At 35.3% G+C, this 13,978-nt stretch overlaps 2 protein-coding genes across 4 annotated transcripts in view; both read right to left on the bottom strand.

Annotated features, from left to right (window-relative positions):
• LOC106079881 (ADAMTS-like protein 3) overlaps positions 1 to 1,082 on the bottom strand; it is a 91,116-nt gene extending 90,034 nt beyond the window's left edge. The window contains exon 1 of one of the 2 annotated variants that reach the window (XM_013241113.2): positions 822 to 1,082. The gene's annotated coding sequence lies outside the window, so the exon portion shown is untranslated. The other variant, XM_013241112.2, reaches the window with a different exon arrangement.
• Positions 1,083 to 7,955: 6,873 nt separating this feature from the next.
• LOC106079883 (dynein axonemal assembly factor 9-like) overlaps positions 7,956 to 13,978 on the bottom strand; it is a 133,807-nt gene continuing 127,784 nt past the window's right edge. For both annotated transcript variants that reach the window (XM_056038658.1, XM_056038663.1), the window contains exons 34-38: positions 13,632 to 13,706; positions 13,330 to 13,502; positions 13,144 to 13,209; positions 9,803 to 9,896; positions 7,956 to 8,865 (exon numbers count right to left, since the gene is read on the bottom strand). In XM_056038658.1, coding sequence (XP_055894633.1) covers positions 8,759 to 8,865; positions 9,803 to 9,896; positions 13,144 to 13,209; positions 13,330 to 13,502; positions 13,632 to 13,706 — 515 coding nt within the window. In that variant the 3' untranslated portion in view covers positions 7,956 to 8,758. The remainder of the gene's footprint in view (positions 8,866 to 9,802; positions 9,897 to 13,143; positions 13,210 to 13,329; positions 13,503 to 13,631; positions 13,707 to 13,978) is intronic.

Here is a 13,978-nt window from a genome sequence, read left to right on the forward strand (position 1 = left end):
AAATCGTGTACCAGGGGATGTGACATTATTTGCGTCTGCTGGGCTGGGATTTATGTAGGTCAGGCTTATTTCAACCCTGTTTAGAGGCTGTCCCCCTCAACAAATAACTGTATGACGGCTATTATTATATGTTCTTAGTTCTTGGTCTTTAACTCTTTATTATTATAAATTATATATATAGAGGTTATAGATCTAGCCTACACATAAATATAGCAGATATTCTAGCATAATGCATAATGCATTAGCCTAATTACAAAGAGTTATGAAGAAATCTTACATTAAACATTGTACTTATAGACTAGATCTAGATTTCTAGAGTCTCGAGTCTAGTAATCTAAATTAAGGTATAGACCTTGAGCCTAAGTTTTATCAATGTTAGCTAGATCTTATATGGTTATAAATAACTATTTAATAAAAATTAACAACTTTATATACAATATGTGTTTATTACTTAAAAAAACAAAAAACAACTCGGTTTGAATACTGTTGTCAAGCTAAATTAATTAAAGCATTTAAATAAATGCATACTGAGACGAACCTACAGTATATAGGCTATTACATGTGCTTAATAAAGGGAGAGAACTGTGAACATTATACAATATGTACAGAAGGATGTCACACTTTTTGTTTCTGCAAATTAAACGCCATAAATATTGAAGACCGTGAATAATTGGAAGTAGATAATCTATGACTTTCTATTCTACATTTTAATAAAAGCTAGATCTTTTTAAATATAAGAAACTTTAAAATATACTCACAGTGTAAAATAATGTCACAAATGTCAAGAATACGCCAATAATAAAATGAACGAATAGTTCCACCTTTGAACACTTCCACCATCCAATCCACGTCTCCAACGTATCCACTTGACTAAAATTCCACCATCAGATCTAGGTCTCCAATGTATCCACCTTACTAAAGTACCACCAAAGCTTGTAAAGGTATGATCTACACAGAAATACAACACCTTTAACTCCACCCTTTCTCTCTCTCTCTCTCTCTCTCCGAGACCACCTTTACCTGTGTTCCAACTAACAAGAAACGTCTGTCGCTCTGTCCAGACAGCGAGACTGAGCCGGTATACAGTCACAACGCAGTAGTGGTGGAGTTGAACGAGGAGAGAAAGAACAATGCCCCCCCCCCTTAAAAAACCCATCTAGATATAGGTTTAAATCTTGACACAGACCCCAATCTTTGACACGACCAAAGTCTCATATTACAGGACTAGATGTATAGTAATTGAAAACAACACTGCATGTTATAATACTCTGCATTACTTCCCTTGTGGCCAGAAGAACAATTAGAAGGAACTTGTGTGCGAGGGAGAATACAGAACATAAAAAGGGAGGTGCGTTGGTTATGGGAATGGGTAGGTAAAAATAAAGAACACCCCCATGAATGAAACAATGTATCTTACAACCGTTGGAATAACTCTAGCCCTTAGAGTTCAGGGCAGAAACAAGTCAAGCTAGTTTAATTTCTTAGGCTCAATGGGACATGATGATAAAGTAGCACTGCTAAACAGAAGTGATGATAAAGTAGCACTGCTAAACAGAAGTGATGATAAAGTAGCACTGCTAAACAGAAGTGATGATAAAGTAGCACTGCTAAAGAGAAGGAATGATAAAGTAGCACTGCTAAACAGAAGCGATGATAAAGTAGCACTGCTAAACAGAAGTGATGATAAAGTAGCGTTGCTAAACAGAAGCGATGATAAAATAGCACGGCTAAACAGAAGTGATGATAAAGTAGCACGGCTAAACAGAAGCAATGATAAAGTAGCACTGTTAAAGAGAAGCGATTATAAAGAAGAACTGCTAAACAGAAGCGATGATAAAGTAGCACGGCTAAACAGAAATGATGATAAAGTAGCACGGCTAAACAGACGTGATGATAAAGTAGCACGGCTAAACAGAAGCGATGATAAAGTAGCATGGCTAAACAAAAGTGATGATAAAGTAACACGGCTAAACAGACGCGATGATAAAGTAGCACGGCTAAAAAGAAGTGATGATAAAGTAGCACGGCTAAACAGAAGTGATGATAAAGTAGCACGGCTAAACAGAAGTGATGATAAAGTAGCACGGCTAAACAGAAGCGATGATAAAGTAGCACTGCTAAAGAGAAGCGATGATAAAGTAGCACTGCTAAACAGAAGCGATGATAAAGTAGCACTGCTAAAGAGAAGTGATGATAAAGTAGCAGTGCTAATGAGAAGCGATGATAAAGTAGCACTGCTAATGAGAAGTGATGATAAAGTAGCACTGCTAATGAGAAGCGATGATAAAGTAGCACTGCTAATGAGAAGCGATGATAAAGTAGCACTGCTAAAGAGAAGCGATGATAAAGTAGTACGGCTAAACAGAAGTGATGATAAAGTAGCACGGCTAAAAAGAAGTGATGATAAAGTAGCACGGCTAAACAGAAGTGATGATAAAGTAGCACGGCTAAACAGAAGCGATGATAAAGTAGCATGGCTAAACAGAAGCGATGATAAAGTAGCACGGCTAAACAGAAGTGATGATAAAGTAGCACGGCTAAACAGAAGTGATGATAAAGTAGCACGGCTAAACAGAAGTGATGATAAAGTAGCACGGCTAAACAGAAGTGATGATAAAGTAGCACGGCTAAACAGAAGTGATGATAAAGTAGCACAACAAAACAGAAGTGATGATAAAGTAGCACGGCTAAACAGAAGCGATGATAAAGTCGCACGGCTAAACAGAAGCGATGATAAAGTAGCACGGCTAAAAAGAAGTGATGATAAAGTAGCACGGCTAAACAGAAGTGATGATAAAGTAGCACGGCTAAACAGAAGCGATGATAAAGTAGCATGGCTAAACAGAAGCGATGATAAAGTAGCACGGCTAAACAGAAGTGATGATAAAGTAGCACGGCTAAACAGAAGTGATGATAAAGTAGCACGGCTAAACAGAAGTGATGATAAAGTAGTACGGCTAAACAGAAGTGATGATAAAGTAGCACAACAAAACAGAAGTGATGATAAAGTAGCACGGCTAAACAGAAGTGATGATAAAGTCGCACGGCTAAACAGAAGCGATGATAAAGTAGCACGGCTAAACAGAAGTGATGATAAAGAAGAACGGCTAAACAGAAGTGATGATAAAGTAGCACGGCTAAGCAGAAGCGATGATAAAGTAGCACGGCTAAACAGAATTGATGATAAAGTAGCACGGCTAAACAGAATTGATGATAAAGTAGCTCTGCTAATGAGAAGCGATGATAAAGTAGCACTGCTAATGAGAAGCGATGATAAAGTAGCACTGCTAAACAGAAGCGATGATAAAGTAGCACTGCTAAAGAGAAGCGATGATAAAGTAGCATTGCTAAACAGAAGGGATGATAAAGTAGCACTGCTAATGAGAAGTGATGATAAAGTAGCACTGCTAATGAGAAGTGATGATAAAGTAGCACTGCTAAACAGAAGGGATGATAAAGATGCACTGCTAATGAGAAGTGATGATAAAGTAGCACTGCTAAACAGAAGGGATGATAAAGTAGCACTGCTAAACAGAAGGGATGATAAAATAGCACTGCTAATGAGAAGTGATGATAAAGTAGCACTGCTAAACAGAAGGGATGATAAAGTAGCACTGCTAAACAGAAGGGATGATAAAGTAGCACTGCTAATGAGAAGCGATAATAAAGTAGCACTGCTAATGAGAAGTGATGATAAAGTAGCACTGCTAATGAGAAGGGATGATAAAGTAGCACTGCTAAACAGAAGGGATGATAAAGTAGCACTGCTAAACAGAAGGGATGATAAAATAACACTGCTAATGGGAAGTGATGATAAAGTAGCACTGCTAAACAGAAGGGATGATAAAGTAGCACTGCTAAACAGAAGGGATGATAAAGTAGCACTGCTAATGAGAAGCGATGATAAAGTAGCACTGCTAATGAGGAGCGATGATAAAGTAGCACTGCTAATGAGAAGTGATGATAAAGTAGCGCTGCTAATGAGAAGTGATGATAAAGTAGCACTGCTAATGAGAAGTGATGATAAAGTAGCACTGCTAAACAGAAGGGATAATAAAGTAGCACTGCTAATGAAAAGGGATGATAAAGTAGCACTGCTAATGAGAAGTGATGATAAAGTAGCACTGCTAAACAGAAGGGATGATAAAGTAGCACTGCTAAACAGAAGGGATGATAAGGTAGCACTGCTAAACAGAAGGGATGATAAAGTAGCACTGCTAATGAGAAGCGATGATAAAGTAGCACTGCTAATGAGAAGTGATGATAAAGTAGCGCTGCTAATGAGAAGCGATGATAAAGTAGCACTGCTAAAGAGAAGTGATGATAAAGTAGCACTGCTAATGAGAAGTGATGATAAAGTAGCACTGTTAAACAATAATGATGATAAAGTAGCACTGTTGAAAAGATGTGATGCCAAACAGAGAAAGAGACGTGTGTGTTTATGAGCCTCTATGTATATGAGGACAAAAAGAAAAGGTTCAGTGTTATCCACATGTGATGTCAAAATGGAGAACAAAAAAAAAAAGGAAGGCGGGAATGTCACATGACGTAAGTGAAGACACGAGAGACAGACGTAAGTGAAGACACAAGAGACAGACGTAAGTGAAGACACGAGAGACAGACGTAAGTGAAGACACGAGAGACAGACGTAAGTGAAGACACGAGAGACAGACGTAAGTGAAGACACGAGAGACAGACGTAAGGGAAGACACGAGAGACAGACGTAAGTGAAGACATGAGAGACAGACGTAAGTAAAGACACGAGAGACAGACGTAAGTGAAGACACGAGAGACAGACGTAAGTGAAGACACGAGAGACAGGCGTAAGTGAAGACACGAGAGACAGGCGTAAGTGAAGACACGAGAGACAGACGTAAGTGAAGACACAAGAGACAGACGTAAGTGAAGACACGAGAGAAAGACGTAAGTGAAGACATGAGAGACAGACGTAAGTGAAGACATTAGAGACAGACGTAAGTGAAGGCCTGAGAGACAGACGTAGGTGAAGACCTGAGAGACAGGCGTAAGTGAAGACATGAAAGACAGACGTAGGTGAAGACCTGAGAGACAGACGTAGGCGAAGACACGAGAGACAGACGTAAGTGAAGACATGAGAGACAGACGTAAGTGAAGACATGAGAGACAGACGTAAATGAAGACATGAGAGACAGACGTAAGTGAAGACATTAGAGACAGACGTAAGTGAAGACATGAGAGACAGACGTAAGTGAAGACATTAGAGACAGACGTAAGTGAAGACATGAGAGACAGACGTAGGTGAAGACCTGAGAGACAGGTGTAAGTGAAGACACGAGAGACAGACGTAAGTGAAGACATGAGAGACAGACGTAGGCGAAGACACGAGAGACAGACGTAAGTGAAGACATGATAGACAGACGTAAGTGAAGACATGAGAGGCAGACGTAGGTGAAGACCTGAGAGACAGACGTAAGTGAAGACCTGAGAGACAGACGTAAGTGAAGACATGAGAGACAGACGTAAGTGAAGACACGAGTGACAGACGTAAGTGAAGACACGAGAGACAGAGGTAATTGGGCTGGATTCAAACTCAATCAAACGTCCTACAGGGATCCCCAGCGGGCTGCATTCAAACTCGGCCAAATGCCTTACAGTGGATAGTAGCGAGAAGGATTCAAACTCGGCAAACATCCTACAGGGATCCCTAGTGAGCTGAATTCCAAATTGGCCAAACGAAAAGGTGAAGAGCAAGCCCATGAGTTCAAAGGTCACAATGGCCTCCTATGAAGATGTTACTGTATATAAAGTACAATAGTGTATTAATATATATGAAGCCCAAAGACATACAGAGAGATGAAACATTTAGGTCTAAAAGAGGACAAGTTCCAATACAACGACTCAACAGCTGCTGCTGTTGTTTTGTTATTCCTGTATTTCCAAGAAGCAACAGAAACAGTGAGAAACATGAAGCGTTTTTTATCATGAAGAATACGAATTGAATTATTGGAACTCGCTTACCGAAAATACAAATAGATCCAGGTGTTGGGTTTTGGTTAAATTCAATTTTATCAATTCATACGTACAAGTAAAGTACACTTTGCAATCTATGGGACATATAAGGTCATCTGCTTTAATAGCCGTTGGTTATAAGGGTGTCATTTAACCAGCACAATGACCAACCCCTTTACTTTCCCTAACTATTGTCAGGTACCCATTAGAGTTGGATAGACTCAGTGACATCCTAAAAATCCCTAAATTATAGGCCTAAATACTAGTCCTCACTGAGATTCAAACCTGGGACTCCTCAGTTAGGAAAATGAGGGCTTTACCCTTCAGCCACCATGCCAGTTCATACTATATAAACTTAATGCCTCTTCTAATTTTTACTTATCACATTGCTGTGGATAATATTCAGAAAGACTATTATTTATTTGTTCAATTTGATCTCTATATTTCATTGCCATATCTCCTCCTTATTATCATTGGACAAATTGTTTCAAGGAGCTCGTTACAATATTGAAATGGCTGTACTTAGAATAGATTTTATTGTTCAATGTCCATATATTGTTTAATTATTGGTTCTCTTTGGGCCACTGAACATTCCAGGGGCTAAAATAAAACTGAGAAAGACAGACTTTGCTGCCACAAGAAGTCAATCTCATTTTAAAATAAAGCAAGCAAATGTGAAAATACTTAGGAAAATAAAAACAACAAACAAAGCTAATCTAAGGGAAAGAATTTCATTTTTATAATGTTATATTTCAATAATGTAGAATTTATTTCCCCTTTTCAATATATAAAAAAAAAAAAATCGACTACTTGGTTAATTTTTTAAAAATAAATTCATGTTTTGTTACTAAAATAAATTGATCAGAGAATGATTGTGGAAGAAATGTGTCCAATTATCTAAGGTGACAAAAGCCACATATTTAGCCATATCTCTTAATACTGAAGGAATGATTTCCTTTTTTGGTACCAAACTAAATAATTAATTACGAGTAATTAATTGATTAATTAGTTAATTCTTTTTATTGATTCATGTTTTGTTAGGTACAATAAATAATCATGTGAAATTTCAACTAGATCTGAGAAATCTAAATGTGTACCACACAGACACAGAGTGATGAGCTGATATTAGCTTTGTAAGAACTTTTAGTTGTACTCTATACACAGATAGTAGATAGCAATCTGTAAATGTCTATTTGTTTACCAACGTGCAGACAAAATAACTGGTAAAACTAGTGAAATGGTTTTGGAATAACCTATGTCTAATGCCTACAGTAATAACAGTTTTTTCAAGAGGTCTGTCTACTGTAGCACGGTCAGCCATAGGTGATTGGATTGAGGGGTAAATAGGGTGACCCCAAATGAAATATAAAAACAAAAAAAATAAAGACTGAAAAATATGCAAAGAATTATAAACTGTCCTGTATCTATATCTAAAATAACAAATAAGTTAAATTCATATTGCGCTAATGATCACCACACTAGAAATTTTGTTTCAACATTTCACCAAAAGGAAAATATGTAGTAACAAGTAGATCTAAACATCAGCTAAACATCTAGTTAGGCTAATAGACATACGATACAGCCATAGAGTTTTGCTATGTTTGAGATTTGATTCATGTTGTTTCACAACTTTTTCTCCAAAAATATTTTGAGTTCTGAGGCCCTAGGTACATACCTAGTTTGCCTATGCCTATAAGGCCTGCCCTGACTGCAGACATGTTCTTGGAGAAGTAATTCCTACTGTTGACATTGCAAGTCATGTTTCATGATCTGCATTCTTTGATTACAACTACAATATTGAGAGTTGTGTTTGTTATTTGATTATTTAAATTCATTTTTCAAATTTGTTTTAATAAAGAACAATCTATTTAAAAAAAAAATAACTTCAACAACAGATACAAAATCAAAGTAGCTTTCAAAACAAACAAACAAAGCAGACTTCCTTGACATACAAAATTAACACACAGTTGATTTTACTCAAACATTTATTCATAAATGATATGAAAAGTTACTTGAGAACATGTTTTTTGTCAGTTCTAAGATCATCAGAGTTATAATCACTTTATTGCAGACATTTAAGAGCAATAACAATAGTGGATCAAATTTTAAATAAAATTTCCATGTTATTTAGAAAGCTTACACAATAAATAGACAACAGCATAAAAATTAAAAAGGTCAATCACAGTGACAAGTCTCTGTACAATGGAATGTTTATTACTTTCTTGGACGGTTCGGTCGAAATATCACAAAATTGCTTCAGACAAAAGAAGGTAAACAAAATGGCTTGTACAATTATAAACAATTTATTTAATCCCTTTATGCTCTTACTGTTCATTTCATAGTTCATACAGTCCAACAAAATAGTGAAAGATCTTTTTTTTTTTTTTTTACAACAAATGATGTTATAACAAGATTCTTTCACGGTTGTTATCTGTTCTAGAGCTATAGGCAACCACAAGACATTGGTGAATGCCAACCAAAAAATAGGAACTCCATGTTATAGCTGATATTAGCCAAAGTCAATACAAATATTGTAGTGTAAGATAATCACTGCAGACCATCTAAGACACAACTTGCTGGTATACAAAATAGATCTAAATCCTGCAAAACATAAGTGGTATTTACATCTGAGCTAAGAACAATAACTGATCAGGCATTCTTTATCATTCAAGGAACAGTAACTCATGTAATACGTATAGAAAGGAAAAAAAAAGTATAATTTGAGTTAGGATCTCAATCTGTAAATGCAGATGATCTTTGCAGCAAGATTCTACAGTTGCCATAGAGATGTATAAGACTCAACCTCAATTCTTTTGTTGAACTGAGCAATGTCTGCATTCTTTTTTGCTAGATAATCAGAGAGAAATTTATCTAGATCTGAAGAGAGGTTAAGAAACAAATCTGAATATCTTTGAAACATTTAGTAAAACATTCAAATACTAAAGTAAAACTAAGGGCTGGAACATGAATGAACACTTCACATATATATAGACAGCAATGGGGCCCAAAATTTGTATGAGTGTAAAAGGTAAATTAAATAGAACAAAATAAGGGACAGCAATGACTAGGGCATGAAGCTTGAACAAATTGAGATTCTTTTAAATCTAGGTAAAAATAGTTTAGACTGTAAAGAATTTGATCATTTTAAGCTTATTGAGAGAATTAGAGAACCATAGATCAAAATAAACACAGTTAGTGTTATTGCCTGGTCCTGTGGTACAGGCACTCACAACAATGGTCCCATTCCCTGCCGTCCTGCAGGAAGTTTGGGTTACAACAAAGTAATCTTCATTTCTGAAGGAACATTCAAAACTTGTTAAAACAAACAAAATAGTTCCTTTATCCTTTGATTACCTAAGTACTGTTCACTTTTGATAATGCCATTGAACTGCCAGCTACAAACAAACAAATACATTTGAATTTTTGAGTCTCTGGATGATTTAAGTTTGTGGATAACTGCAAAGTGATATATATATACAAATAAGTGACCTGTTACAATGACCTAATAGTCTGTAAATACAAGAAGAAGATTTATTGTAAAATGGGTGTTGACAGAAAAATAAGTAAATAAAAAACAGAGTAAAACAGGTTAAGAATGAAATTGACAGAGAACTTATCACTGATTGCAATTAATAGGGTTTCCGCTTAAAGACTTGCATCAAAGAACTTTGGCTACTGCTTGCCAACTATTGTGCTAATTGGTCTAAGTTGAAATGCATATTAATGAATCAGGTCAGATATCTAAAGATTTAAAGTTTTTAAAGGTAAAACTTTGTTTCTACTTGACACTTGAATCAAACTAGGCAAAGGATACTGGGATGTGTATGTGAACGTTCTCCGTCCATACTAACAAACTGAGACCCATTGTAGTACCATCCTTCTGGTAGGTCTTCCAAATGATGAGAAGCCTGAACAAAAAATCAAAATGATTTTAGGAAAAGTTGATGAATCAAAATACCAAAATATCAATTCTCACTACTTATACTCTGAAATTAATTTTTAAAAAAATGTTAGTGGTAGAAGTGACCTAAATAATAGTTTTAAAAAAATCTTGTAAACAAACTGAATACATTTATAAATAAAATAAAATGACCTGTGGTCATTTGTACTTATTGGTACAATATATAACCAATCAGTGCACATCTACAGTACACCAGTTTAAATCTTGTTTTAAAAAATGTTTCTACCATATGAAATCAAATATTTCAATTTAAAAAACAAATTATACACTCCTCTGATAATGATAATAATAATAATAATAATAATAATAATCTTTATTGTCCGTATGGAAATTTGTCTTACAATTTGTGCATTACACCAAACAAAAACATTATAACTATAAGAAACCAAAGTGTAGGCCTACATTCACACCAGACTCACTCATAATTTACATGTGACAAAGTTTATACCAGATTGTTCTTATTTAATGATTTGATTGCCAGGGGAACAAAAGAGTGTTGGTGTCTGTTAGTCTTTGCTATCAGTGTCTTGTATCTCTTTTGTGATGGTAAAATCACGAAATCCTGACACAAAGGGTGATTCTTTATTTCGAGGATCTTGTTAGCTTTTTTATAGATGTTTGTCTCAAACAACTGCCCAAATGGGGTTTGTTTTTTGCCAATGATTTTACCAGAGGATTTAGGATTCTATAAAGTTTATTTTTATTTTTAATGCTCAGATTGCCATACCAGAAGTGATATTGAAACTTAAAATATTGCAGATATGAGCATGATAAAACATAGCCAAGGCCTTTTCGCTAACATTAAACGAGGACAGTTTTCTTAGTAATTGTAATCTTTGCTGCCCTTTTTTGCTGATATAATCAGTATTTGCAGTAAAATTTAGTTTATTGTCTAGGATAGTACCAAGGTATTTAAAGGTTTGCACAATTTCAATAGTCTCTCCAGCTACAGAAACAGCATCATTTTCATTCTTTTCCCTACGAAAATCGATTATCATTTCTTTGTTTTTTTTTACATTTAATAATAAAAAATTATCATTACAATATTTTTCAATGTGTTCTATTTCTTTGAAATACTCATTTACGTCTGAGCTCTCTGAGAGCAGGGCAAGAAGAGCTGCATCATCAGCAAATTTTGTGAAGGAGCAAAAAGGAATATCAGATTGAAAATCATTGGTGTACAAAATGAGCCACAATGGCGATGTCACAGCCCCCTGGGGCGCCCCTGTGTTAACTATGCGTTTATTTGAAATAACATTGTTTACCCTAACCCTCTGAGATCTCTGGGTAAAAAATTCATTAGCCCATAGTATTATGTATGGACTAATCTTCAACGCTTTCATCTTTTCAATGAGTAAATGAAGTTGTATAGTGTTAAAAGCTGATGAGAAATCAATAAAGAACAATCTTACATAAGTGTTCAGTAAGTCCAGATGTTTGTAGACACAATTTAAAATATTTAGGATGGCATCGTCTACACCTTTACCCTTTTGGTATGCAAATTGTAAAGGGTCTAACTTATTACAAAGATCATTCAGAAGAAACATTTTAACCAATTTTTCTAAACATTTAGACACAATGGAAGTAAGTGAAACAGGTCTATAGTCATTCATTTATTTCGGTTTGGAAACCTTTGGCACAGGTACAATTATAGATGACTTCCACACAGGTGGTATCTCATTGTTTAGTAATGAAGTAGAAAAAATATCTTGGAAAGGTTCATATATTGTTCAGCACATTCTTTTAAGATTTGCCCTTTTATTCCATCAGGCCCACCAGCTTTCATTGGGTTGACGTTTTTGAAAATGTTACAAACTTGCTCTTTAGTAATCCCTAATTCTAAACAGTTGTTAACATTGACATCCTCAAGGGCTTTGAGTCTTAGATAATTAAAATCTTTCGTGTCGAAGCGACAATAGAAATCATTTAACTCGTTGGCTAATGTTTTTTCGTCTCTTGTAGCAAGATTATTTTTAATTTTGACTTGTGCTCCTGCAATTTTGTTCATGATGCCCCACGCCTGTCTCATGTCACTTGTCTTAATTGAGTCTTCCAGCTTGGTGCAGTAGTTTCTCCTCCCTTCCTCAAGAATGACGTTGAGATTTTGTTGAGCTATTTTCCTTGTCTGTCCATCGCCACTCATATATGCTCTTTTATTTTTGATTATTTCCTGTTTTATTTTTGCAGTGACCCATGGTTTATAGTTGGGGTATATCTTGATGCTCTTAGTACTGACACACATGTTTTCACAGAATTTGATGTAATTTGTCACTGCATTGACCCATTCTTCCAGATTTGAAGTGGTCTCTTTAAACAAATTCCAGTCAGTTCAGTCTAGACATCCATGTAGTTTGAGAATATTGTCTTGAGTCCATTCTTGTACATTTTTTTTAATGATTTTTCCTTCTTTAAGTTTTGTGCGGTAAGTAGGCAGCAGTTGTACTGTTTTGTGGTCCGATGATACTAGTGGTGGCTTTTCACGAGATGTGAATGCTCCTTGATGTTACAGTAACATAAGTCCAGAGTTCTGTTCTCTCTTGTCAGACATGGGATGTGTTGATAGAAGGTGGGTAGGTCAACCTTCAAGGTGCATTTATTAAAATCACCCAGTATAACTACTGGTGCGTCCGGTGACCTTGTCTGAAACTCATTGCAGCTGCAACTTCCATCTTGGCTGTAGACAGAACATAAACCAGGACTATGTAAATAACACCAAAGTCTCGGGACAAATAAATAGATCGGCCGCCATCTTGGGTCGCCATTTGTCTTCTTTTATTTCTAACCAAATAACCAAAGTTGAACAAATCTAGATCTAGTAAAACGTGTAATGTAAATATTGATTGTAAAGGCAACATTATTCCATGTGGATACTAAGTAAGACAGAACCACTTCATTATCTATATGATAGGGTTAGCCCTTTGATCACAATACAGTAGCAGTTATTATATATGTCATTTTATCCAACAGTGGAGGTGTATGAAAAAAGAGTTTTAACACATTTAATTATTAAAAAAAAGAATTAATGTTTTTAGTTCGTTTTTTTTCTCTATTTAAACAGATGGACAGAAGCACAAAGCCAATGTCTGCTTTTCTTTATATGGGACCACACAAAATGCAGATAGTTAAAAAATCACATGCATGAAGTACTAAACAGACAAATTGTATGCATTGGATGTCAATTATAAAAGACTTACGTGAATTTTGTCAATCTCTTGTTTGGTTAGATCTTCTTTCATCAACAATTTCTTTTTTTCTGGTTTCTAAAATATTAGTTATAAAGTTATAAGTTGGTTATAAAGTTATAACATAAATTCACCACAAAAAATGAACAAACTGCAATTGGATAATAAATACAATGAAACTTGATCCATTGAGTTCACCTGTTTGACGCAAGTGTTGAGGAACACTTTTAAGTCATGTTCCTTAAGCTGCACACCAGTGAAGATTATTTTGTAGACAGGATTATCTCCATTTTGATGGTTTGCAACACTTTCTTTGAGAACTAGCTTCCCATTCAAGGGACTGAACTGAAGAGTGAAGAACTGAGGAGAACCTGAGGACATAACATTGATCATTCTAACAAACAATTGCTACAAATATAATGGCCAAATGTTGAGTTTACCTTAAGATAGCAAAAGTTATAATATCATATGTTTTATTTCAGCATGAAGAATAATGTTACCAGTGAATGCAAGAAGTCCAGTGACATTGTAAATGTTTCCAATGAAAGGAAATGATTGGAAGCTTTTTTTCAGATCTGTTGGAACAAAACCAAATGCTTAGGAACTTGAAAACAAAATGTTTTAATAACATCAAAACTGTATCTATATTAAATAAAACAACACATGACTATTATCCCATAAAAAAACTATTTCAGGACAGTGTTTAGTTGAATCAAACACATGGAGTTACATTAGAGGTGAGACAGTGTGAAGTCTTGATTTGTTTGATCAGTTTTACTTTTGATCTTAGTACTGTTGAGCCCAATCAGAATTACAAATACAAAATATTAACAGATGAGATTGTCAG

Source organism: Biomphalaria glabrata, chromosome 1 (assembly GCF_947242115.1).
Source record: "Biomphalaria glabrata chromosome 1, xgBioGlab47.1, whole genome shotgun sequence".
Classification (NCBI taxonomy): Eukaryota; Metazoa; Mollusca; class Gastropoda; family Planorbidae; genus Biomphalaria; species Biomphalaria glabrata.